The sequence below is a fragment of the Medicago sativa genome, chromosome 8 (assembly GCF_051527215.1).
Source record: "Medicago sativa cultivar Bolivia chromosome 8, Bolivia_mono, whole genome shotgun sequence".
NCBI classification, from domain to species: Eukaryota; Viridiplantae; Streptophyta; class Magnoliopsida; order Fabales; family Fabaceae; genus Medicago; species Medicago sativa.
Window position 1 is genome coordinate 81,208,853 of NC_140756.1, and position 27,089 is coordinate 81,235,941.

Here is a 27,089-nt window from a genome sequence, read left to right on the forward strand (position 1 = left end):
ATATATATATATATATATATATAAAGCGAGATCCATTTCAATGGTAAGTATAGATTAATAGTTCATAAATTATGTTAATCCAAAAAAACAACATTTGCATGATTGTTACATAATGGATATTGCACAACTTAAAATCAAACATTTTACAAACACATTCATCAACTATCAGGTCGCAACATTTTAAATTCAATAGTTGTTATTTTGATTAATTATTAGATACTTAAGGAGCTCAGACAGAGCAAAAGTCCACAAACCTGTTACCCAAAGTCAAACACGCCAAATGATTGGACCAACGCAGCAGGTCAGAAGACAACTGGGTAAGGGTTCCCAGTGTTGTCATAGTACTGTAAAGTATAGCACAAAAATGACATAAGATATAAAGCTATTAATAGAGTTTTTGTATAACCAAAAGCAAGGTAGTTCTAAAAAATGACATGTCAACATGTGAATAAACAATTCTCACTTTTCATTGAATTACGTAAAAAACAAATTTTATAGGAAGGTAGTTTCATTGCATCAAATAAACTTAATGTGAGATAAAAGTACATGAATATTATAAACTTAATTTTAATAAATGTAAATTAATATATTGCTCATTTTTTTAAAGATTAAAAAAATGATTTTGACATACAATAATTTAGAGATTATTTTTTAGAGACTTTATAAAAAAACATAATCAATTTTGTGTTTATTGTAATAACGATCACTTCTTTGAAAAAAATAATTTAATTTGTTTCGATATAACTATATAAAATGGTTTGTTATGACTTGAGATATTTATGCTGCATAGATATTAAAAATAAATTAAAAACTTAAATAAAATGTGTAGATCATGACATCAAAGTAATATACGAAGTTTGTTGAAATAATTATGTCAAATAAGAAAATAGAAAAATGATAAAAATATTTAGAATAAACGTGGAATCGAGCATAAACAAAACTTATTATGGCATAAGATAGAAGAATAAACCTTTGGTTTTTTTATTTTCAAAATGTTCATTAGCCACAAAATTAAATGATTATAAGTTTCAACAGAGGTTAACATGAAAGTGAAGTAACCATTCGAGACTCATCTTTCCTATGAGTTATGGGATTCCATAGCGAGAATCGCGATCACTTCGATTTCAACAATATATGGTCGAGGGAACTAATCCAATATCACATAAGTCAATTTTCAATGGCTTCAATTCAATCCAACTCTGTTATGGAGGAGATTGAGGTCGGCTTAGAGACATTGTTCGTGGGCATGTATGATGGACATGGAGGGAGTGACTTTGTCTCCAAGTACAACGCAGACCATTTTTTCAAAAAATTATTATGTAAGTCGTCTTGTTTTTATAAGGCATTTTATAATTTTAGAAAAGGGGTGGAGTTGAAACAATAACCCTTGAAACGAATTGGATATTGATCGTATAACCAAGAACAATCAGAGACAGAAGATGTTTTCCTATGAATATTTTTTTTTTTGGTACAATGTTTTCCTATGAAATTAATAACCTAATTTGAAACAAATTGGATATTTGATTGTATACCCAATTTTAAATTAATCTTACCATCTTGTGGGTGTGGTGACAACAAAATCATTGTTTGTTTTTTTTGAAGGAAAAATCATTGTTTGTTGTGAACTAATTCAATTAATCAATTAATTTAATTTTCTATTTTAACAGTTATTATTCTCCATTTATTAGGATGGTTCGTATAGTTTTTTTTTTTGTTTTTTTTTTTGACAGATCGTATAGTTTTCTTTATTTTTATATTTTTCCTTTATTGAGAGATTCTCTATATAAACTTGCACAACTTGTGATAAGTCATTGATACCAGAGCAAGATTCTAATATCTTGGCTCCATGTTTTTTGGGTTGGCTGTCACCAAGGCTAACCCTAGTATTTTAAATCTGTTTGTCACTGTAGCCACTGTCGCCACAATTATAAGACAAACGCCGAGAAGAAGTCGATGGATCACTGGTCAGAGCTTTGTCGGATTATCTTCCTCCACCATTAGTTATAACAATCTTTTCTAAAATTTGGTGAGGACATTGTTCAACTATTGCAATTCAAGCATAAAAGAATATTAAGGGTCTGTCTGAATTGACTTATTTGAGTTTATCTACTAGTATTAGTTTTGTGAGATATTTGGGAGAACTTATAAAAACAACTTATGATATTTTTCATAAGCACTTTTAATGATTAGCGCTTGTACTATAAGCTGCAAATAAGTTTGTTTATCCAAACAGGCCTGAAGAATTGTTGTTCTAAAATCAAAATGAGTTCTTGATATATACATTACAAGCACCTATACAGCATCAACAGTCAAATGGTTTAATGTCAAAAGGCTTACTGTTTTAGTATCTCAGCCTTTGTTCGATCCTTGCTTGCCACAATTTTTCAAATTATTTTTATAAATAAAAGAATTATCATAAATAAAAGAATTATCGTCTTAATCTTTTTTGTCAAAAAATATAGTATTATTAACGAGTCTTCCTGCATTAAAAACCCTCCAATAAAATGGGATTGTTAAAACTTAAAAGAAAAAATGGGCACTTGTTAGATTAAAATCGATCTATGTTATTTCAAAATAAAGTTTCCAAGAAATTTTGGAGGGAGACGGTTTTAACTACATTTTATCTCATAAATCATCCACCTCCTTGCCTACAAAACTCCTATGGAAGCCCTATCCTCGTTCTATCCTGACTAATAGTAGCATATATAAACATATTAATGGTTGTATATAATTTATAACTTGAAATATAGTATTCGGTTTTCACATTTAGTTTTCTAGTTAACATATACAAATTGCATTTACATTTTTACCTGCGACATGTACAAACATGGCGCTCTCATATTTGTTTACTTTGTAATGTTTTATTGTCTTGTGTATAATTAGTTTAGCATATAATTCAAGTTTTATGTTGAAATTATTTTTCCAGGATGTGTTAAGGAAAATAACCAAGAGATCGTCTTTGGACATTCTGAAACGAGTTACATCTGACATGGAAGAAGATATTCTAAGTTTTGTACGTAAAAATTGAAATTCAAAATTATGGGCTAGACAAAATAGGTTCATCATGCTTAGTGGCTTTGATATGTAGAGAGAAACTTTATAACTTAAATATTGGATATTCTGGACTATTGTTGGGATCAGAATTAGGAAACACAAAGATTATGAAAGTCAAGCAACTGAGTACTGATCATAATTGTAAAAATAAACTAATCAGGCATCAAGTTAGACACTCACATCTAGATTCAAATATATTGAAACAAGACGCTAAAAAAAATTGGCGAATAAAAAGGTCATAGCAAGGTATTTCTTGGGATTTTTAACATTTATTTTAAATTTTAAACTCATCTTATATTAACATTTTCTTGGTTTACAATGACAAATAATAGCTTAGCAGAAGCATAGGAGATGCATTTTTTAAGCTTCCAGAGTTCGATTTATCAGAGGGATCCCAACAGCCCGGAGAGCAGACACCATTTTCTCCAGCCGTTTTGGCAGAACCAGAGATCATTTCAAGAGATATTGAAGAGTTTGATAGGTGCATTATCATTGCATCTCATGGATTCTGGGAACTCATGTCAAATGAACAAACAACTTTAATTGTTGAGAAAAATCTATGACATGTATGGTTTTTCTACTTTTTTTTTTTCTTCTTTATTTTTTATATATTTTTCCCTTAAAATATAGAACGTCTCACAAAATATGCATGTAGGGAATTGCAAAAAAAAAACTTTTAACGGAAGCTCTAAAAGAGGCTGCTAAGACAAAAGAAATTGAGTATGAAGAGCTTATGAAGATTGACAAGGGACCTGAGGGAAAACGGAGATACCATGAAGACATAACAGTCATTGTTGTTTTTCTAAACCAAAAATATTGGTGGCGCAGAGACGTACAAAATATGTCCTACAGGGTTTTACAAATACAACAATGGTATCTCCATTTGCATTTGATTAACCCCTATATGGTGATGTAGGCTATTTTCAACTAAAGAAAAGAATCTTGTCTACTTTTTCATTATCAGCAAAAACTTGCGGTACTTTTTTGTTGTCTATGGTGATGTAGGTTGATTACTCCTTCAACTAAAGTATATTGTCTACTTTTTCATTATCATCAAAAACTTATAGTACTTTCTTTTTGTCATGGTGTTCTATCTTGTCTACTTGTTTATTTTATAAAAAAAAACCAATGGTCGCAACCTTTGTGTATAATCATTTATTTTTCTTTGCTAATATCGTGTCTAATCTTTTTGATTATTTCTTTCCTAATTTTTTGTTCATAACATATTAAGAGTCTCTTTAGATTAACTTATTTTTGAGCTTATGCAAAGCAGTTTGTGCAAATAAATAAACATTAATGTATTATTTATAAACTTGTTAAGTTAGTTTATGAAAAAACAACTTATAAATTTACAATTTTCGTTAATAAGATCTTATGAATTAACATAGAAGTTTGTTTATTTGCATAAGCTCTTTTTAAAAGTTCAAAACAAGCTCAATCCAAACAGGCCGTAATGGTAATGTCAGGAGACCCATTCAAACCTGAATGGTAATGTCTCTTCCCACGTTCCTGCGAATCTCGCTCGGCGGTTACAATTTCCACAAATCCGTAACTGCCGAACCTCACGCGTGCCTTGCAACGGCTCCTGCACCTCCTCATTATAAAAGGGGACTCTCAACAATCCCTAATGTTAGACTCTTTTTCCTACCTTAACCCCCTATTTCAAAACTCGATACTAACTTGAGTGTCTACAAGTACACACCCCCGTTGTTCCAATCAACACACCGTGAAAGCACCGCATCGGCAGTCACCTTCTGATCAGGTACGATCATAATATATTTAGTTTTTTTAGGGGATGTGTGTGTAGTTAAATATGTTTTTTTTTTGTCTCTTCAACTATTCTACTTTCCGATTTTGTCCTCCTAAAATTTTGTTTGGACTTCCCACGTTACAATTAAAAAGGTTGATTGCAACATATCATTTAATTGTTTGGACTTCATATTTTATTTTTCATTTCATTTTGATTATAAAATAGATTAAATGGATAAAATATCATTTAAAATATATATTTTTTATAATATTATTTAAGTTACAATTAAAAAGGTTGAATTCCACTAAAATATAAAAAATATTTGTTATTTTTAACGTAATTTACTTCGCTAAAATAATTAGCCAACATTCATAATTTCCTCTTAGGTCCGCCCTTGCATGTAACTACAAAGAAAATTAAAAGGATGCGATGATCAAGCTATCCCTTCCCAACATGCTCATGGCTTAAGGTTTTTTATTTTATTCCATATTTTAATGATATAATAATATGTTGGTTGTAATTGCATTTGCTCTCTTTTTAATTTGTTGTATTTTATTATTTCTTATACTTTTCTTTTCATCTGGTAAATAATTGAATATTTAAATATGATTAAACAATCATTTTAGTTGTGAGATGTTGTCGACTTGTCATAATACACATGTATTCTTCTGGTCTTGAATATAAGGGAAAAAAAGAAGATATTTTTGGTATAAATTTTGTACTAAATTCATTAATTTTGTGCGCTTTTATTTTTTTATATTTGAGACTGAAGTAGTAATTATTAAATATATAATGTATTTTTTTAGGAGAATATGTCTCTTGTTAGTACGCATATTTCTATAATATAAATAGCACAGGTTTGTATAATTATTGATGATGATAATAATAATAATAATAATAATAATAATAATAATAATAATAATAATAATAATAATAATCTACAGATTATAGGTACTCAAGTACTACTTAAGTGAAGTCTAGTAAAATCAATCATATATTAATTTATCGGCATAATATCATAATTTAGAATGCTTTTCATGAATATAATAAGTTTAGGCCTAGGTTATTTTTTCTCTTGGACTAAGAAATGAGAATCATAATAAGAGGTGTAGTTTTCGAGTAGAAAATAAAATAAGAAGAACTGCAGTTTTTTTTTTTTGTATATAATAATCGGACTATACATGAGTCGTTTTTTTTTTTTTTTTTTTTTGTGGTGGTCTGGGTTTGAACACAAACCTTGCATATATTATGCATTGTCCCGACCGGTCACGAGGAGACACGAGTCGTTAATGTTAAGGGAGCATTAGTATGCATTTATTATATGAAATAGATATTTATGCATTTATAAGATTTGGACTGCACATAAACTACTAATCTAGTCTTGTCAAAAATAAATAAACTACTAAGCTAGTTGTAAATCATAGAGTTATCCACCATGTCCTGACACTTTTTTTACCGAAAGAAAGAATGTTGCTCCCTTAACATTAACGATTATAGGAGTATGTTGCTTTTTACCGAAAGAAAGAATGTGACATCATTCAAGATTACTCCACTCATTGTTTAAAAACATTACTACAAGCTACTTGTCAAATATCTATTGTGTAATATTACAAATTGTATATGATAAATTTATCTATAACATAGGGAGAATAGATATAACAGAGAAAAAGTTCATATCTGTTTACCTGCCACTACGTCCACAAAACAAAGAGATTATATGCATTTATAAGATTTGGACTTGGCTAACATAAACAAACTCAATATAAATTTTTTTACTTTTATTTATTGAATTAAACAAACCAGTATTTACGAGTTGAATAATCCACAAATAGGAAAAACTCATTTATATTTCAAATCTCAGCTAATTCCCACTTTAACATTCAAAATTTTGAAAAGGGTCTCTAAAATATCAAATTGTTACAACTCAATTGTCCTAAATATATATACTAATGGTCTACAGAATATTGCAACTCCCCTGATCATTTATTAACTGTAGGATATATTTGATTTCTTCCCACAAAAGTTCATTTGTACCAAGTTTGTTTTTGTTCATATACTAAGGACAAATGAGTGTGATTTGTGAGACATGCTTTGCTCCACAAGGTAGTAAAAAGACAGCAAGTTTTTCATTCAAAATGGCATGGTAGTATTCAACTACATAAAGTGTAGATGAAAACTAGCTAAAATTGTTGTGTCTCCCAATTGCACAATGTATGAAACTAGAGAGCATAAAAAGGATACACATCACATCATATTTATATTAAACACACACTTAACATCGAAAACTACCCTCTATAAAATGCATAAAAATAGAGACAGGAAATGCAACAAGATATAGGGAAGACTTGGACTTGAGTTTCATTTTTGTCATTTTAGTCGAATGCTAATGATATATAGTTGTTTGCTTCTTTCTAGAATAGTTATGAAAAGGTGATAGTTTTTTCTTTAAAAACAAACCTTTCCAATTCACTCTTTCATATTTCTGTTTGTTACCAAATCTCATATCTCAAACATAGAGCAAAATCCATTATCATCTAAAACCAACTATGCCAATGCACAGGGAAGAAATGGTTGTTCAAGCTCTTCTCAAAAGGCTCATCATATCTATCAATGAATATGATGAACGTTACAGGTTCTTATATATATTTGTTATATTGTTTTATAGCTTTCATTTTTTTTCTTCTAGTATAGCATGACTTGTGAGAAATCTTCATCTACCAACTATTTTGTTTTTCAAACCTTCTAAACTTGTTGTGTTGTTACCCTTGTTCAGAAACTAGAGTCTGGGACTAGAGAGTGAAGGGAATAGTGAGCTGGAGAGAAAGCAAGGGTCGATGGGGGAGGGTGCTTTTAGAAATGAGAGTGTAAAAAATGATTTTATTTTTTTTATTTTTATGGTAGACTATTACTGTTACTTTTGTTTCTCAAAATGAAGTATAAATAATCAATTTTTTTCTCTACTCTAATTAATACTTGTTTTTTTATTTTTCAGGAAATGGAAAACTTTTCTTGCAATTCTGGCCTTGTATACAGCATGTGTATCTCCAGTTGTGTTTGGATTTCTCAAGGAACCACAAGCAAGCATTTTCAATATCATAGATAACTTTGTTCAAGTGCTTTTTGGTTTTGATATATTTCTTAATTTCTTTGTGGCCTATGTAGATGTCTCCACTTTCTTGGTTGTGAACAATCCAAAAAAGATTATGCTACATTATTTAAGAACTTGGTTTACTCTTGATGTCATGTGCAATATTTCCCCAAAGATTATTGGAATGGTAATATATACTCCACATTTAACCTATGGCATACTCCGCCTACTTCAATATTTATGGCATGTTGGAAAAGTTCATGCCTTTTTGAGTAGGTGAGATTTAGAACTTTTTCTATTAAAAAGCTATATATTTTATGTTTTGATTATTTGTCTTATTACTTATGAATGTTGTGTTCTTTTGAGTGTAGATTTGAGGATGAGACAAGAGATAATTTTGTTGGGTTTCGTTGTGCTAAGGTTCTCTTGGTAAGGTTTTCAACATATATATTAATTATGATTTTAACATTTTAACAGAGAAGATAAATATATATGCATCATCAACTAATAGTTTGAACCATTTTTACAGATTGTTCTATCCTATGTGCATTTTGGTGGATGTATTCTTTATTTTACTGCTACAAACTATGATCCAAAAAGCAAATGGGTGGAAGAAGCAATGGATCAAAGCTTATGGACAAGATATGTGGCTTCCAGCTACCGGTTTAGGTCTACTATATTTAGGACAGTTCACCTTAGAGATTTACATGCTAATCTGGTGGAAAAGGCCTTTATCATTTTGTTTAAGTTAATGAAGATGGGACTTGCAGGATATGTGCTTGCTAGTGTGCTCGGGTGTATTCGCAGTTTATAACTATGACATAGGTTCGAATGTGAAGCTTCAAGCTATATGTTAGTGCTATTTTTTGATATGTTTCACACTCTAGGAAATTTTATGTATTATTAGATATGTTTCACAAATTCTCTTGTAGCAAGAACAAAATTTAGAATGAATGTTGAAGGAGAATATAACTATTTGCTTGACTTGTATTATTTTGAGTTATTTGGTAACTAATGATGCATGCTTCTATTATGCATTACATTGAATAGTAGAGGGAACCCTTATAATTCAGATTTTCCACCAAACATACACGCATATTTTCACTGTAACGAATATGTTCTTGATGTGGACATATGTTGTCTGATTGTGACAAGTCCAATGTAAATATTGCACCACAACACACTACAGCAGACAAAGGATGAATCCAGATTTGTTGCACTAAAAAACACTTTGAACCATTGGATGAAACAAAATTGAATTTAAGACAGAAACTTGGAAAGAGAAACGTTTGTTTTTCATCTATGCTTCATTTTTACTGCAGTAAGTGATGACATCTTGTCATTACGTAATTTTATATGTATTTTAGCACAAAAATGGAGTTCACAAGGAGACTTATGCAGCAAAAGAGCAGAAAAACTGAAGAAAATACAAAGAAAGAAAACGTGTCACGATTTATCAGAAACGTGACACGATTTAAGAGCTTCAGAAAGGTTTGGTTCGACATTATGAAAACGTGTCACGATTGGTAAAACGTGACACGATTTGGTGAAACCCTAATTCAATTTCTTGCTCCAGAAGGTAAAAACGTGTCACGATTCACTTAAAACGTGACACGATTTGGGCGATTTTTTGTGCCTATTTATGCTGAAGTCTATTCCAAAAACAAGGGTGACACTAGTACAGAAATCACTTTTTAAGTGGGGTCAAAATGACTTTTTAAGTCGGTTCTTGACCCCACTTATAGGTGGCCGACTTAAAAACTATTTTGCTTTTAAGTCGGATGAAGTCCCACTTAAAAACCTTTTCTTAAGTCGGGTCATCCCACTTAAAATATGTTTATTACGTTGGATCGCCCTACTTAAAAAGGCTAAAAAAGGATAAAAAAAAATTCAAAGTTTTTAAGCCTATGTTGTGATCCTACTTAATAACCTTGCTTAATATTTTTTAATTGCTATTGCCACTATGATTATAATTAATACAGAAATTAACAAATTAATCTAAAATTTCATACACAATCACTAATATAAAATATCATTAGATCAAATTTCATACCAAACTGTAAACAACTTCAAAGTTTCAAAATCATTAATTAATACCATAAAACTAGACGTAATAATTAATCGTCATTGTTTCAAAGCATGTTCATTGCTAGACATGTAAATTGCATCAAAGTCTTTCAAGTATCAAACTTGCACAACGTTCTTGAACATTCATAATTTCATCATCAGTAAACGGAGTTTTGTCTCCAAAAACCTGAAGAAGAAGAAAACCATTAATTATAATGTCATGAATTCAGCATTTTTTCAATGTATCTCTCAGTAAAAAAAACATTCAAAAGCTAGCTACAATCTTTACAATAATGCTCACTACTATCAAAGGTTCCAAGTATCATTTACAAACTTTGGTTACGGAAATATTGCCACTAAAACATTCCTATCATATTAGTTTTAGTATCTTTTTATCATTTTTTCACCTCTTCATATCTTCAGTTTCTCAATTTTTAAAATATCATTAAAACCCTTTTTAAAATGGCCATAATATCATCGCCTGCAATCCTAGATTCTCATAGTTGAAACTCAAGACACCACATGCTTAAGATGACAAAATGTACAAATTGTAGGACTACATAGGTGAACTTTAGCCTCCAAAAAAGATGCAACAGTAATACCTAAAAATGCTCATTATGCTTAGGCACAGTGTTGTTCTCTAGCACAACAACAGGTCTACCAGCAATATCAAGGGTGAAAACTTTGTCTAAAACAATTATATGGATGGACTATAAAACCCAAACAAGGGAATGACATATATTGGAAGAAGATGTCAAAATAGTAATACCTCATGTCTTTCTTTCATAGGAAATGGAACAGATGGTGAAATATCTTTTGAACCCTCTGGCAAAATAATCTGAAAGTTGCAAGCACCGACGAATGTATTAGTAAGTCATACCTACACAATATACCACAACGACAACAACCAAAGACAGGGTAGGAAAAAGTGCAAAAATTGAATCCTTGGTAAAAATATTTCAGATTTAGGAGTGAATAATTGTGTCAACAAGTGGTTACTAGTTAAACACGTGCGAAATAATTAGAGTTCACACTTATATTCTCATAAACTTAATCATTGACAACTGTAAAGTTAATATTTATATAGCTAAATTTATTTTCCAGTGCTATACTTCTAGTTCCACTGAAAAATATAAAGGTAAAATGTGATGTTGCATAACTCTGATAGATAAATTCTCAAAAGATTGCATTCCAAGTTTGCAACAAAAAAATGAAAAGAAAAAAGAACGTAAAATTATGTATTGACAAGATAAAATGATCTCACTGACCTTCAGAACAAGAGTGTCAATCACCAAATCATTAATGGGGGAACCAAAAGAGATATTAAGGAAGCACTTTCCATCGACTCCAAACAAGAAGTCCTAAAGTGGCAACCCATATCCAATGGTAAAATCCAATCCTTGAAAAATCTGCATGCAGATTTAAATTAAATAGAATAAAACCAAATAACAATCCTCACCTAGAAGAGTAGGACATAGTCAAAATCCTGTGAAACATCAAACAAAGGACCAGCTCCAAATGCATAGGATAATGAGTCATTCAGCTCGCCCAAGTAATAAAAAACCTAAGATTAAGGAGCGAAACAAAATCAGATACCAAGACACAAACCATGAGACCAAATCTAGCATCTAAGAATAATAGTATATGGATATGAAAAAACTTAAGGCCTCTGGTGATAAGTTTAGAAGCCGGGTACAATCAAAAAGGATGAAAACCAACAATACTTGTTTGTTATCTCAAATATCATGTAAAACACATCATAATAGCTTGGCTACATGAAGAAAGAGACTCCATATATGCAAAAATAGCATCGCACAATTTTCAATAGAACACATGACAGTTTAAATAATGAGCGGAATAACAATACCTTCGATACAAGTAGTGCAGCGACCTTTGGTGCGGATCAAACTCCTTGTCTTCATTCAAACTCTCACTATTAAACACACACATACAAAACACACATGTTTAATCTTCAACATTCATTTTGGCAGTTCACACTAAAAAACTAATACAACCAAGTAACAGTAGGTCAAAACATGATATCAACAAGCCAAAAAAAGCACAGAGGGCTACAATAACTCTGATTGACTCATTCATTCTGTCAATGGTGCATCGCGGAAAACTCTGATTGACTCATTTGTCTCCTATTAAAAGGATCAGAGGGAGTATCTGATATTGTAAACCAAAGCACTACAAAGACAGACAAATTAGTTTTCAATTTTTACCTTGTTCATAATAAGGATTTCCCTTCGGCTGCCCTTTCAAGTGCAGTTGTCGCTAAACTGAGTAGAGAATAAAGAAAGCTCAACGAAGGTTGTTGAAATTCAACGGAAGTAGGGTATAACATGTCAAGTATTGATTGTGAGTGAAAGAGATTATCATAAAAATGTTAATTGAAATAGCTTATATATAAGCACAGACACTTAACTGAAAAGTGGTTAATTGAGTTGATTTTTTAACAATATAATAGATGGCCCTACGCAAGGATGACTCATACAAATTGAGATAGAAATAAAGTGAATTACTAAAAATATTAAATGAATATATTAGTACTTTCACAAGTGAGAACAAAGTATTATACCTTTATAAGAATAAGATAAACCATTATAGCAAGCTTCCAGCAAGAAATGTGCTCATAAATTGTGCTAGCAACCAAGGCATTGGTTTCTATCTTAACTTGTTAGAAGCTAGAACAATTTGTAAGGTCTTTCTCAGATAATCAAAACTACCATAATAAACAAGAAAATTAAAGACACTAACCGATGCACCACCTTTTGGTCTTGCACATAAGATTAGTTTGTTCAACACCATGAAAAGATCCAATGTTCTTGAAATTAAGGAAATACATAGTGACTTCAATAGGACCCTCTTAACTTACATAGGAAACTATTCTTCAAAATAACATATGTTCAAGACGTATGCATACATCGGTGCTCTATATCTATCACATTCATAATAAAGATGTTGTTAATTATAACCTCTCAATATTGGAAAGATACAACTACTATAAAAAATAACATTTAAACAACTTATAAAGTAACTTACATCAATAACACAGAGCAATAGTAATTCCGATATTTGAGTCTGCATCAACAATGCATGTTGAATTGGAATTCCCGTGAAGAGTACTGAGTACCAATACCACTGTCCAGTTTTGGATGATGTTGTATAAAATGATACATATGAGTATTTGTTTAATTCAGCTTACGTTAAAAGGAAATAGTTATACATAAGGAAAGTAATTAGGTAAATGGTGTTTATTTCTTAGTCAAGTCATAAGGAAAGTAAATGATGCATATGACATTTTCATAAGTTGTTTTCAGCTTATTTTCATAAGCTCTTGAACATAGCTTATGAAAATAGTTTATACTAGTTTATATCAAAATAATTTAACTTTATTTTACCTATTGTCATAGAAATAGCTTATGCATAAGTGCATATCATGATAAACACTAAAAAGCCTATCATGATAGGCATTTATGCTATAAGCTGCAAATTAACTTGTTTATCCAAACAGGGCCTATATCCATAAGCTCTATAATATGGCTTACAAAAATAGCTTATAGGTTTAGGTTATATGAAAACAGATTGATTTGATTTTATGCTTTGTTATAGAAATAGCTTATACATAAGAACTTAACTGAAAAGTGGTTAATTGGGTTAAATTTTTAACAATATAAGCACTTAATTATGTTGTTTATACATATGGCATTAGCAGTAGCAAGAAAGCCATCCCATATTTCGGTGCATCATTAAGCCATGAATTATGTCATATTTCAGTTCAATTGAAGCATGAAGCAAAAAAGCCATGGCATGTTTGATGTTTCGATGCATTCAAAAAAGCCATTAACAATTCCCAATCCCCATTCCCCAAATTCTAAAATCCTAAAAAATTCCCAATTCTCAATTATAAAACCCTAAAACAGGTAATTGGAGAAGGAAAGTTTCAATTAGAAAATCAATTGTCTTACCTTGACTTAGAGTGAGTGAGAACTGACAGAGAGATACTGGGTTTGAAGAAGAGAGTAGAAGAGAGAAGATGTTGCTGCTGAGAGTGGAGAAGAGAGAGTCACTGGCTGCCGACTGTGTTTGTTTGTTGTTGCGATTTGTTTCTGAGAATAGAGAAGAGCAGACACGCGCGAAGAAGAGAGAAGGTAGAGCGATTTGTATATGTTCTCTTCAGTTTTTTGTTTTATCGATTTGTATATGCTCTCTTCAGTTTTTTATTTTATTTTATTTTAATTTAATATGTATTTAAAATACTTTTTAAGTGGGGTTAAAATACTTAATATATATTGAAGCTAAAAATCTCACATCCGGTCAGCTTTTTAAGTCACGTGGATATCAATCCACTTAAAATCCTTGTGTCAATAAGTATATTTTGTACTAGTGTGACGAATTCTAGAGAGCCAAGTGCGATTTTGCAACTGCAAGGAAGACCAGGAGGACGATTTCTTCATCTTCCAACCACTTTGTGTATGTTTTATTACCTCTAATGATTATGTTATTTGTAAACACTATTATGAGTAGCTAAATCCATTAGAGGTTAGGTCTGAGATGATTCGTTGTAACCCTAATTGAGATATTATGTTGTGAAACTCTATTTATTGTGAATGATATTCTAGTCTTTATTCAATTCAATTGTTCTTAATGCTTTTTATATCCTGATCAAATATAAATATGATTTTGTGAGAATGAATGACTACTGACCATAGCTTTCTACTTTGACCTATTGAATTGTTCTAATAAACATGGTTAGTCTAGGAATGGATAATCGTTTATTAGTGATATTAGGTTAACGTGCTTTAAACCTTCAAAGATTATTAGACCACCTAAGGGATTAGGGGCTGTAGTCTAAGAAGAGGGTCCTAACTCAAGGGATTGATTAGGACTATTTTGTTAACTATCGTGGGATTAGAAGATCATTCATACGAATAGGTGCAACATAACAATTAGGGGAACATAGATGATTCGAAAGACCTAAACTCATCTCTCTCTTATTCTTGAAAACCAATTTATTTTTAGCAGTTACTTTTATGCAATCAAACCAATCTACTGCCTAGTGGCAAATCAAAATAACCTTTATACATCCTAAAATACAACGTAGTTGAATTATTGAGATTAAAAACAGTCCTCGTGGGATCGATATTTTTACTACTTCGACAGTATTTGGTGCACTTGCCAGAGATCTATCAAGTTTTTGGCGCCGCTGCCGGGGACTGTTGAATTATTTCAACAAGGCAATTACGTTATAATTTTAGGGTTTTTGCAATTTACTTTTCTGTTTTTAAATATTATTTTTTTTTCTGTTTTCATATTCACTTGATTACTTTGCGTTGTGCAGTGCTACTAAGGTATTTTGCTGTTTATGCGAGGTAAACAGAGCTCAGACGACTTAGAGTACGATCCGGAAATTGAAAGGACTGCTAGAGCACTTCGGAAAGCTGTCCGGTCGCAAAGGTTAGCTCAGTCCGTTCCACCGGGTGTTCGAGAACAAATACCGGAGCCACTCTCAACTGAATCTGAAACGATCTCTTCTCCTAAATCTGCAACTATGGAAGGAGAAGGTGTTGTACCACCAAGACCTAAGCTAGGAGACTACGGGTTAGCCACTCATCGCGGTCAACTGACCCACACTTTTCAACCAGCTAACCCCGTAGCTTTCGACATCAAGACAACTGTCCTCAACGGTTTGAGGGACAAGCAATTCGATGGGACTGAAGCTATGAGTCCTCATGAACACTTGAGCCGCTTTGCTGAAACCTGCGAGTTTTGTGTGCAACCAGCCACCGTAACTGAAGCACAAAAGAAGCTAAGGCTGTTTCCTTTCGCCTTGACGGGAAGAGCAAAAGATTGGTTGCTAACAATACCAAACGGGACTGTCCAAACATGGGAAGAGTTAGAGCTGAAGTTCTTGGAGAAATATTTCCCTATGTCTAAATATTGGGAAAAGAAGATGGAGATCTCTAACTTCAAGCAAGGAGAAGGTGAATCATTGTATGATGCTTGGGAGCGATTCAATTTGCTTCTTAAGAGGTGCCCTAATCATGAGTTCACCGAGAAACAATACCTCCAAATCTTCACTGAGGGGGTAACACCAAACACTAGAATGTTCTTAGATGCTTCCGCGGGAGGTAGTCTCAAGAGCAAAACTGATCATGAAGTCCAAGCTTTGATAGAAAACATGGCTGGAAATGAGTATCGTGCTGAAGCTAAGAAGAAGGAAAGAGGAGTGTTTGGGGTGAGTGAACAAACTGCTATCCTTGCTAACCAAGCAGCTATGAACAAACAAATTGAAGCTCTAACTAAGGAGTTTCAAGGGTTCACTTTGGCTCATAAACAACAACAAGTAGCTGCAATCAAGTGCGACTTATGTGGTGAAGAACATCCCAACGGTGAATGCGTTCCGGAAGGATCAAGTGAAGAAGCTAACTTCATGGGAGGTTATCAAAGGCAGAATCAGTACTACAATTCAGGCATTAATAAGCATCCAAATCTAAGCTACTCAAATAACAATGCTTTGAACTCTCAGATGCTTACTCCTCCTCAACAACAACAAAGGAAGCCATCAGCTCTTGAAGAAACTATGATGAACTTCATGAAGATGACTCAAGGCAACTTTGAAGAGATGAAGAAGAGTCAAGAAGCTGAAAGAAAGAACAATGAAGCTTCTAGGAAGATGCTTGAAACTCAACTGGGGCAATTAGCTAAGCAATTGGCTGAACAAAGTAAAGGTGGATTCTCAGGTAACACTAAAGATAACCCTAAGAATGAGTCTTGTAATGCTATTGAATTGAGGAGCAAAAAGGTTTTGACACCTTTAGTTCCAAAAGCTCCAAAGAAGGTTGATGAAGTAGTTGAGGTGGAGGAGAACGATGTAGTTGAAAAAAATGATGAGGGTGTAGTTGAAAAAGAAAATAATCATGGAGTAGTTGAAAACGAAAGGAAGAAAAAAATAGAGGGAGAAAAAAGTGAGAAGTTAATTGATGAAGATTCAATCTTGAGGAAGTCGAAGAGTCAAATTTTGAAAGATGGAGACAAACCACAGGTTATTCCATCATATGTGAAGCTTCCATACCCTCACCTTTCGAAGAAGAAAGAAAAGGATGAAGGCCAATTCAAGAAGTTCATGCAACTTTTCTCACAACTTCAGGTGAATATTCCTTTCGGCGAAGCTCTTGATCAAATGCCGTTATATGCTAAGTTCATGAAAGACTTGTTGACTAAACGAAGGAAGCCTAAGGATGATGAAAATATTGCACTTTCTGAAAATTGTAGTGCTATTCTTCAAAAGAAGCTGCCACCTAAGCTGAAGGATCCTGGTGCTTTTACTATCCCTTGTTCAATTGGACCTGTAGACATTGGAAGAGCTTTATGTGACTTGGGAGCAAGTATAAATCTGATGCCACTCTCAATGATGAAGAAGCTTAAGTGTGGGGAACCAAAACCAACAAGAATGACCATTACTTTAGCTGATCGGTCAATCTCTTATCCTTTCGGTATACTTGAAGATGTGCTAGTCAAGGTTAATGACTTGGTGTTCCCAGCAGATTTTGTGGTCCTAGATATGGCTGAAGATGAAGACATGCCACTCATTCTAGGAAGACCTTTCCTTGCAACTGGTCGTGCTTTGATTGATGTTGAACGTGGAGAGCTAATGTTGAGGTTCCATAAGGAGCAGGTAGTCTTCAATATCTTTGAGGCAATGAAGCACCAAGATGAGAATCCCAAGTGTTACCGGATTGACGTTGTGGAAGAAACAGTCGAAGATAAATCCCTTGAATCTCAACCTATTCAATCTACGGAGGTGGAAAGTGTGAAATCTATAGACAGAAAAGAAGTGAATGAAGATGTTGGAGTAATAGAGGGTGCTAAGCAACTGGAAGTAAGCAAAGAACAGATGCAACAACAATCATCAGGAGACATCAGTGACAACAAGTATGGGGGATTGACAACTGGTAACAATGAAACAGAGACTACTACCACTGGTCCAGGTGGTAAATTTGCTTATAAGAGGATTCCCTGTGGGATGCGTAATGGGCCGGCTGCTTTTCAATGGTGTATGCTTTCAATTCTTTCTGATACTTTAGAAAGAATTAGGAGGTACTGTGACGAAGGGTTGGCAAGAAACAAACATGTTGATGAAGCTGTGGACCTAAGGAAGTCTGGTGCACAAGGAACTTATAAGGGTAAGGGACGAAAGCTGAAAAGATACCGTGAAGGAGGGCCCCCAAATAATGAAGAGGGAGAGACATCAACTGATCCTTAGGGGTCGTCATGAGTCAAGCTAGTGACGGTAAAGAAGCGCTTGGTGGGAGGCAACCCACATTTAGATTTCAGGTAGTATTTCTTATTTCCTTTTTATTGCTTTCAAATATTCAAAAATACAAAAAGATTTTTGCTGATACAGACAGAGGAAAGAAAATTTTTGTTTTCCAATACTGTGCAAATCGTGACACGTTTTGGCCCAAACGTGACACGATTTGCCCCCCCTCTGAAGCTCCTCTCAGAAATTTTTCTAAGTTAAAAAAGGTGCCATTCGACATTTTCAAAAACGTGGCACGATACTGAAATCGTGACACGATTTTTGGCACCTAAAATTTTTTCTAAGTCTCAAACTGGTACAATTCGACAATTGGAAATCGTGACACGTTGGCCAAAACGTGACACGGTTTCTGGGCAAGAAAAATTTTCAAAAAGAGCAATCGTGACACGTTTAGCCCAAACGTGACACGATTTTAGCAGTTTCAAAAATTTAACCGTTACAAAACAAAATCGTGACACGTTTTTGGCCAAACGTGGCACGATTTTCCCAGCCTATAAATATATCCAACACGATTTTCATTCCATTCACTTCCAAAAGTAGCCAAACTCTACCAAAATTTTCCCAGAACCCTAACCTACGATTTTCTAACCCTTTTCTACCAAAAATCTTCATCTTTTCATCTTCTAATCACCAAACCATTACCATACACCTTCATCATCACCAACAAACAACCAAACCCATTATCTCCATCTTAACCCTAACCCTAATATCCATTTTTCTCCAAACCCTAACCCTAACCATGGTTGAGACCCGCAACAAAGGCAAGTCCCAAGCCACATCCCAACCAGCCAAAAAGGCCAAAATAGCCCCCAAACGCAAACAACCTGTCAAACCTAGCCCTAACACCGCACCCCCACCGTCCATCAACCACCGGTTTTATAATACTGCTGTCCGTGACCGTTTCAAGGACATCCGAGGCTATAGGGTGATCCCGGAGAGAGGTTTTGATTTCACCAAACTCATCTCCAACCCCGAATTCCATCAAGTGATCACTGAGAGAGGGTGGGAGTCTCTTGTGAGTATGATATTTGAGCAGGCCAACAAAACGATTGGGATAGAATTTTATTCCAATGCTCGGTATATGGGGAGGAAGTATGTGTCCTATGTGAGGGGGAAGGAGATAGACTATAGCCCGGAGAGGATTAATCAGTTGCTGGAGATTGTGCCACCGGAGAGTTGTGATGTGAAGAGGATGATGGAGGAGTGCAAGAATTGGGATGATGAAAGGTGGGAGGAGTTGCTATTGCAGATTTGTGTTGAAGGTGCTAAGTGGCATGGAGGGTCACATATGCTGTTGAGGGCTGACTTCAAGCCCTATGCAAAGGCGTGGGCATCTTTTGTGGTGCAAACTATTGAGGGCACCTCTTGTACTTCAGAGATTCCGCTGCCCCGCTTGTTGACGCTGTCTGCTATTCTTGATGGTGCACCCATCAATTTTGGTGAGTTAATTGCCGACAATATCTATATGTTTGCTTCAGGTACCAAGAAAGTACTCCCTCATTTGAGCCTTATCAATTGGCTTTGTCAAGAGGAGGAGTGCGATTGGTTTGCTAATGATTTGAGTGCAGCAATGATGAAGCCCATCACCGACACTTACATGGATGGATTTGTCAAGGATTATCATGACCGCATGCAGACTATCATGGGTGCCGAGGCAGCAGCAGCAGGACAGCCACAGCCGCCGCCACCACAACAGCCACAGCCACCACCTCAGAGTCAGACTTTTGCTGGAGAGGGGAGCAGTCAGCAGGGTACCTATGCACCCATTCATCCGATGATGCTGGACTACATGTTCGGCCATGCCAACTGGATGAATGAGGTGTCAGATCAGGAGTATTGGAACCGTCCGAGGTTTGGTCAGGAGTTCACTGAGGCGGTCTGCCTCAACAGGAGGAAGATGACTGGGTCTTTCGAGCGCTTTGATGGGTCCGAGGAGGCTATGGACCACTACTTTGATGTCACCAGAGGTCGAGCTCAGGATAGAGAGCAGGAGATCCGAGCTGACTTTGCTGCTGGTGGAGCTCAGTCTAGGCAGCACTTTGGGGAGGATACCTATGCAGAGGAGGACCCCAACACTTGGATTCCGACGGACCAGATGCAGGATTGAGTGGGCTACTGATGGCCCACCTTTTATTATTTTTCTGTTTTTGTTTCAGCACTTTGGTTATGTAACTTTAATTTTATGTTCGAACAATTTTAATTGCTTTTAATTAAGTTTAACTCGGTTGTACTCCCCGTTTATGTAATTATTCCTACACTTGTTTATTATTGATGAATTTGTTTGTTTAGTTGACTTTTTACAGTTTGATAACAAATAGTTGTTCAAGTGGTATTCCAAAAGTTCAAAAGGAGGAGTGACTTGGTTTTCAAAGGCGAAGTGTACGGCGTTGCTAGGTAGTCACATACTCCCAGAAATCTCAGCCATAAGGTTCATTGCCATATTTTGTTTTTCAATTTACTTATATTTAGCTTAGTTTTCCATGCAACTACATTTCTAGAACTTGCATTGTTTCTCTATTATTGATTGGTCTTTGTTAATTACACACTGAGGCAAAAGTGCTTGGTCCTGTGAGCCTTTTGAAGCCTACCCTGATTATAATTGTTAAACTTTATCCTTTTCTTAGCCACTTTGAGCCGGTAGGATTAGAACTTTTTGTTCGGTGACAAACTACATTACAAACTTAGAGACTTTTAGGACTTGTCCCTTATTGTTTTTCTGAGTTAGGCATTGTAGAATGTTGCTTAAAATTAAGTTTGGGGTTGCTATTGGAATTTGCAACCAAGTAAGTTTGGGGTGGGGGTACTAGAGAATAAGAGAACAAAAAGAAAAAGAATTGTCATGCAAAATGCAAAAATACATTCAAAAATTGATATATAAAAAAAAATCAAAAAATATGAAATGAATGATGAAAAAATATTTAAAAGTTATAAATATTCTCTAGTACCTTTGCATTGATTGTTATTCCACAAGGTGAATGATCGTAGGATTGAATTTGTTCTTTAACTTCCGTAGGAATGCCTAACTCAAATTTTGTGTAGCCTACTTATCCAAATATGTCCCACCTTTCACCTAAGCCCTGTTATAACCCTAAAGACCTCAAAAGTGGGTAATGATATTGACTTTGATTGATATTTAGAAACTTTTCAAGCGTATGGTAATATGTAGACCTGCATGTCGACTGGTAGAACCCTATCTCATATTGATGCGTGGAGTTGTGAATTGGTGGATGCGAACAAGTCAAACTAGCTCATCTTTAGCTAGTAAGGAGTTGAACTTTTGGGTACTATCGCTTGATCAGGTAATTGTTATTTCACTGTCGATTGTCAGCTTTGCAAGCAAATTCCTTGAGGACAAGGAATGGTTTAAGTTTGGGGTTGTGATGACATCTTGTCATTACGTAATTTTATATGTATTTTAGCACAAAAATGGAGTTCACAAGGAGACTTATGCAGCAAAAGAGCAGAAAAACAGAAGAAAATACAAAGAAAGAAAACGTGTCACGATTTATCAAAAACGTGACACGATTTAAGAGCTTCAGAAAGGTTTGGTTCGACATTATGAAAACGTGTCACGATTGGTAAAACGTGACACGATTTGGTGAAACCCTAATTCAATTTCTTGCTCCAGAAGGTAAAAACGTGTCACGATTCACTTAAAACGTGACACGATTTGGGCGATTTTCTGTGCCTATTTATGCTGAAGTCTATTCCAAAAACAAGGGTGACGAATTCTAGAGAGCCAAGTGCGATTTTGCAACTGCAAGGAAGACCAGGAGGACGATTTCTTCATCTTCCAACCACTTTGTGTATGGTTTATTACCTCTAATGATTATGTTATTTGTAAACACTATTATGAGTAGCTAAATCCATTAGAGGTTAGGTCTGAGATGATTCGTTGTAACCCTAATTGAGATATTATGTTGTGAAACTCTATTTATTGTGAATGATATTCTAGTCTTTATTCAATTCAATTGTTCTTAATGCTTTTTATATCCTGATCAAATATAAATATGATTTTGTGAGAATGAATGACTACTGACCATAGCTTTCTACTTTGACCTATTGAATTGTTCTAATAAACATGGTTAGTCTAGGAATGGATAATCGTTTATTAGTGATATTAGGTTAACGTGCTTTAAACCTTCAAAGATTATTAGACCACCTAAGGGATTAGGGGTTGTAGTCTAAGAAGAGGGTCCTAACTCAAGGGATTGATTAGGACTATTTTGTTAACTATCGTGGGATTAGAAGATCATTCATACGAATAGGTGCAACATAACAATTAGGGGAACATAGATGATTCGAAAGACCTAAACTCATCTCTCTCTTATTCTTGAAAACCAATTTATTTTTAGCAGTTACTTTTATGCAATCAAACCAATCTACTGCCTAGTGGCAAATCAAAATAACCTTTATACATCCTAAAATACAACGTAGTTGAATTATTGAGATTAAAAACAGTCCTCGTGGGATCGATATTTTTACTACTTCGATAGTATTTGGTGCACTTGCCAGAGATCTATCAGTAAGTAATGGATTTGGTACTTCGATTGTTGATCCTGTTTTTTATTCTAATGATAGATTTCAAGAGGGATGCTTAGAAAGATAGATGATAATTAGATTTAGATGCTTGGTTATGAAGTTATGTAAAGCCAATGATTGGTGATATTCATCGGTCTTTAAAGAGTCAAAAGGATTCCTAATACTTCTTAACAAGATATAATTTGAAAAAAAATCAAAACCAAAATTAACTTCCTTTGTATTTTTTTCCTTAATACTTTCTATGCTGTTTGTTCTTGCCCTTTGCTTTTGAACATGATAAATGTACCTGCCAAAATTAAGGAATTTATAAAAAAAGGAGGATCTGGGTTTCTAAGCATGTTTCTATAATGTTAGCTTAGAACAGCAGGCTAATCAGAAACAAGAGTATTCCATTTAATTTGTGCTTCACAAGAAACGGGGTTCCCTCAAGTTGGGATGACATTATGCATATAACAAGCTAAGTATCATGCAATGTTACAACTGAGGAGGTAGACCAATGACATGTTTCTTTGCTTGAGAAAGAAGGATACAACCAAATGTAAGAGCATGCGATATCTCGATGTAAGAACTATGTATTTCAAATGACTGATAGAAGACAGTTATCCAGCTAAAAAGCACCTGATGCAGCTTAAAATTATGCACAGATGATGATTGATAATACAAATTACTAAGAACATAATGATTTCAGAATTTACCTTTAACCATGGACACACTAAAGAAACGGAATTGAAATGTTCAATTCCGATTTTGTTAGAAAAATCACAGTTAAAATTTGGAAAGTTCATTTCAGATTCTATGCATTTCAGCACCACAACCCACAGATCAGTCAATAAATACATTCCCGAGAAAATACACCTCACAACAAAACAATCACAAGTTCAAGCAACCACCAGCACATGACAAAGTTGAATTCAACAAAAACTTCCCCTAAACTAGACCCACCACTTGTACACCAGAAAGCAGAATAAAATTCCTAAAACCTGAACTCGAAAAACAGTCACGAATCACAAAATCCCAGAGAAAATTTCATCAATCCAACAACTACCACCTAATGCTGATACACAACTACTTACAATCTCGTCGTTTAGATGGTAGATACCTTTGGAACATCAACAGGAAACTGGTCAATCTCATCTATCCAAGGGCTTTTCTCCTTCACAGGGTTGATTGTCCTGAGAGCCTTCCACACTGCACTGTTACACTTGAATCCAGAACCAAATGCTATTTGCCATGTTCTATCTCCCTTCTTAATTCTCCCTTTGGCTTCTGTGTAAGCCAATTCATACCAAAGTGAACTGCTAGATGTGTTTCCAAAACGATAAAGTGTCATCCTTGATGGCTCCATATGCCATGGAGATAGCTGCAAGTTTTTCTCTAGTTCATCCAAAACAGCTCTACCTCCGGCATGGATGCAAAAATGTTCAAAAGCTAGCTTGAAATCAGGAATATAAGGTTTTATCTTCATCTTGAAAAGTTTCTTCCCAACCAATGTGGTGAAGAACAGTAGTTGTTCTGATGTTGGAAGTACGAGAGGCCCTAGTGTAGTGATATTAGTTTTTAAAGCATCACCTGCAACTGCCATAAGATCTTTTGACAAGGTAACACCAATCTTGCCATTGGCATCTTCTTCTTGGGTTACACAGCTAAAACACTTGTCATCAGAAGCCTTGTTAGTGCGAACCGTGGTGATCAATTGGTATTTTGATCTTCTTCTGTCTGAGGTTTTATTGGAAAGCAGAACCACAGCTCCTCCCATTCGAAACAAACAATTAGAAACAAGTTTCGACCGATCGTTTCCAAAATACCAATTCAATGTAATATTCTCCATGCTAATGACCAATGCATACGAATTAGGATTGGCCTGGAGAAGATCTTTAGCAAGATCAATCGAGATCAGCCCCGCACTGCAACCCATCCCACCTAGGTTGTAGCTCTTTATATTCCCTCGAAGCTTGTAATGATTGACAATCATTGAAGATAGTGACGGAGTTGGGTTGAACAGGCTACAATTTACAATCAGAATTCCTATATCTTTAGGCTTTACTGAGGTCTTACTAAATAGCTCATCAATGGCACCAAACATCACAGTCTCGGCTTCTTTTCTAGCTTCTTTCATTGAAGGATTAGGAGGAAAGTTAAGAACAGCCTCTGGAAGATAAGTAGATTCCCCGAGTCCCGATCTCTCAAGAATCTTTCGCTGAAATTCAAGATTTTCCTCCGTAAAAGTACTGATTATCCTAGACTGATCCATAAATTTCCTTTTTGTGCACTTACGCGATTCTTCAGGCTTGTAACATGAGAAATCAACAAGGTACACCGGTTTCGGACGAGTCAAAAAGTAAAGCGTGGACAGGAAAACAAGGAGAGTTGAACAAAAAACGACAGATACCAAATTGTATTGTAGATGCTCCCAAATATCATAAAAGTCTTGGATGGAAAAAGTGGATATCTGAGCAGCAATCAACACCACAAGTGGGGAAAGAAAAAGGTACATTCCATGAGTGATTAGATAGTGATAACCAAGTTTAACATACTTCAATTTAACAGATTTCTTGAAATCAGGCAAGTTCCTGGATGAATTTGGCATCAAGTGTGTATCTAATCTACCATTTGTCATTTTTGCCCTGTTCAAAAGTTAAATCAATCTACTTTGATTAAATATTTTCCTTTAATGGAAAAATCATGAGTGACAACAAAGGGGTATTTAATCACAAAAATATATCTTTAATGCATAATTCATTCCTGTTAGAATTATAGCAAATTCCCTCCAAAAGATCCATTTTCAGTAACAATTACTACTAATGTACATTAAAATTAATAATCAACAAAAATGCTTAATTTACATGCATTGAATATGAATAGTACTCAACATGAAAATCAAGTGGAATTGAAAATAGACTGAAAAGAACACATATACATAGAATGAACTAAAAATATAGCTTTTAGTTTCATTATTTAACAAATCTTTGTGCATAAATCCACAATGCATTCATTCAGGAAAAAGATTGTAGATAGATACAAGTGAAACAAAGAAGAAGCATGAAATGAGTAATGAAAAATTGAAAACATGGGAAGAGGTTAATGTTGATGTGAAACAAAACCCAGTTCACAAAATTGTACCTTGAAGACCAAACCCCACCAGAGATCCCAGTGCCAGTAATGTCTTCCAAGAGAGAGAGAGAGAGAGAGTGTGTGTGCGCGCAAGGAGGAATAATTGTTTAAGAAAAATATGAAGGACATATAATATTAAAAGGAAAATGCCAAAAAAAGTCAAATTAATAGAGGGGATTAACTAGCATGGATTACATGAGATCTTACTTAACTAAAGCCTATGATTAGAATATGAATTTGGACATGTAGGAGGTTAAATTTTTTAGAAGATTTTGTAGTCCATTTATGGTTTTAAAATAAGTCTTCTTAACGAGTATCCTGACACTTTTTAAGCATTCTAAACTAAGTAATAATTCTTTAAAAATCTCAAAATTTTCAATTTCCTATGCATTTTATTACACAAACTTTCATAAAAAAAATTATCATTTAAAATTCTTAACCAATGCCCCAGAACAGTAGTTAATATTTCCCTTAAAAAAATATAAATAAACAAAATAATTTAGTTATTCCTAAATTAAACACTTTTATTCGGTTTAAATCCAAGATCTTATAGTTATATGTTGTGTGAATATCATGTGGTGTTGGTCACTTTGTGTAAAAAACAACTTTTTTAAAATTATTTATTATATTAATTTTTTCATATAAAAAAGATCCACAGTTTTACAGTTTTAAAAGATATTGTTTATCTTTTGTGAATTTTAATAGAAATAGTGCTAATAAAATAAGATTATGAATTTATGATGTCAACAATTATAAAGCAATTTTAGAAAAACAAGTACACGTTGATATTATCATCAGTGAATTACTTTTTTTACTCATCATCGGTGGATTAAAGTAGGTAAATAAGAACTTTTTTTTAGGAAAAATAAATGAGGTCTTTAATAATAACAACAACAACAACAACAACAACAACAACACCGCCTTATCCCACTAAGTGGGGTCGGCTACATGGATCAAATGCCACCATAATGTTCTATCAAAGACCATATTTGGATCCAACTCATTGACCTCTAAATCTTTTCCAACGGTTTCTCTAATAGTTTTCTTAGGTCTTCCTCTACCTCTTTTAACCTGACTCTCCTCCATTTGATCTACTCTTCTTACCACGGCGTCTACGGGTCTTCTCTCTACATGTCCAAACCATCTAAGCC

At 34.1% G+C, this 27,089-nt stretch overlaps 2 protein-coding genes and 1 long non-coding RNA gene across 10 annotated transcripts; 1 reads left to right on the plus strand and 2 right to left on the minus strand.

The window, feature by feature from the left end:
- Positions 1-7,350: 7,350 nt before the first annotated feature.
- Positions 7,351-8,706, plus strand: LOC146902157 (potassium channel AKT1-like). The gene is made up of 4 exons (XM_085737117.1): positions 7,351-7,436; positions 7,797-8,168; positions 8,264-8,321; positions 8,422-8,706. Exons 1-4 carry the CDS (start codon positions 7,351-7,353, stop codon positions 8,704-8,706), a joined length of 801 nt encoding a protein of 266 aa, XP_085593243.1.
- Positions 8,707-9,912: 1,206 nt separating this feature from the next.
- On the minus strand, positions 9,913-14,156 carry LOC146902158 (uncharacterized). 8 transcript variants are annotated; one of them, XR_015022160.1, is made up of 10 exons: positions 13,931-14,131; positions 13,005-13,103; positions 12,720-12,900; positions 12,185-12,241; positions 11,827-11,892; positions 11,419-11,523; positions 11,228-11,320; positions 10,729-10,797; positions 10,562-10,647; positions 9,913-10,146 (listed from the first exon to the last, which is right to left on the minus strand). It is a non-coding gene; the product is annotated as an uncharacterized LOC146902158 (long non-coding RNA). The 8 variants fall into 8 exon arrangements; XR_015022154.1 differs by lacking the exon at positions 10,562-10,647 and having other exon boundaries at positions 12,731-12,900; XR_015022153.1 differs by lacking the exon at positions 10,562-10,647.
- A 9,436-nt stretch (positions 14,157-23,592) lies between these two features.
- On the minus strand, positions 23,593-26,163 carry LOC146902159 (3-ketoacyl-CoA synthase 11-like). Its single transcript, XM_085734282.1, has 2 exons — positions 25,948-26,163; positions 23,593-25,451 (listed from the first exon to the last, which is right to left on the minus strand). The coding sequence occupies exon 2, from the start codon at positions 25,442-25,444 to the stop codon at positions 23,912-23,914; it is 1,533 nt and encodes a 510-aa protein (XP_085590408.1). The 5' UTR covers positions 25,445-25,451; positions 25,948-26,163; the 3' UTR covers positions 23,593-23,911.
- Positions 26,164-27,089: the final 926 nt, after the last annotated feature.

Bases quoted from the DNA above. Each gene is read 5' to 3' on its own strand.
- LOC146902157 (XM_085737117.1), top strand. From the start codon at position 7,351: ATGCCAATGCACAGGGAAGAAATGGTTGTTCAAGCTCTTCTCAAAAGG. The intron at 8,169-8,263 runs GTGAGATTTAGA...TTTTGAGTGTAG, and splicing joins GTTCATGCCTTTTTGAGTAG to ATTTGAGGATGAGACAAGAG. The intron at 8,322-8,421 runs GTAAGGTTTTCA...CCATTTTTACAG, and splicing joins GTTGTGCTAAGGTTCTCTTG to ATTGTTCTATCCTATGTGCA.
- LOC146902159 (XM_085734282.1), bottom strand. From the start codon at position 25,444: ATGACAAATGGTAGATTAGATACACACTTGATGCCAAATTCATCCAGG.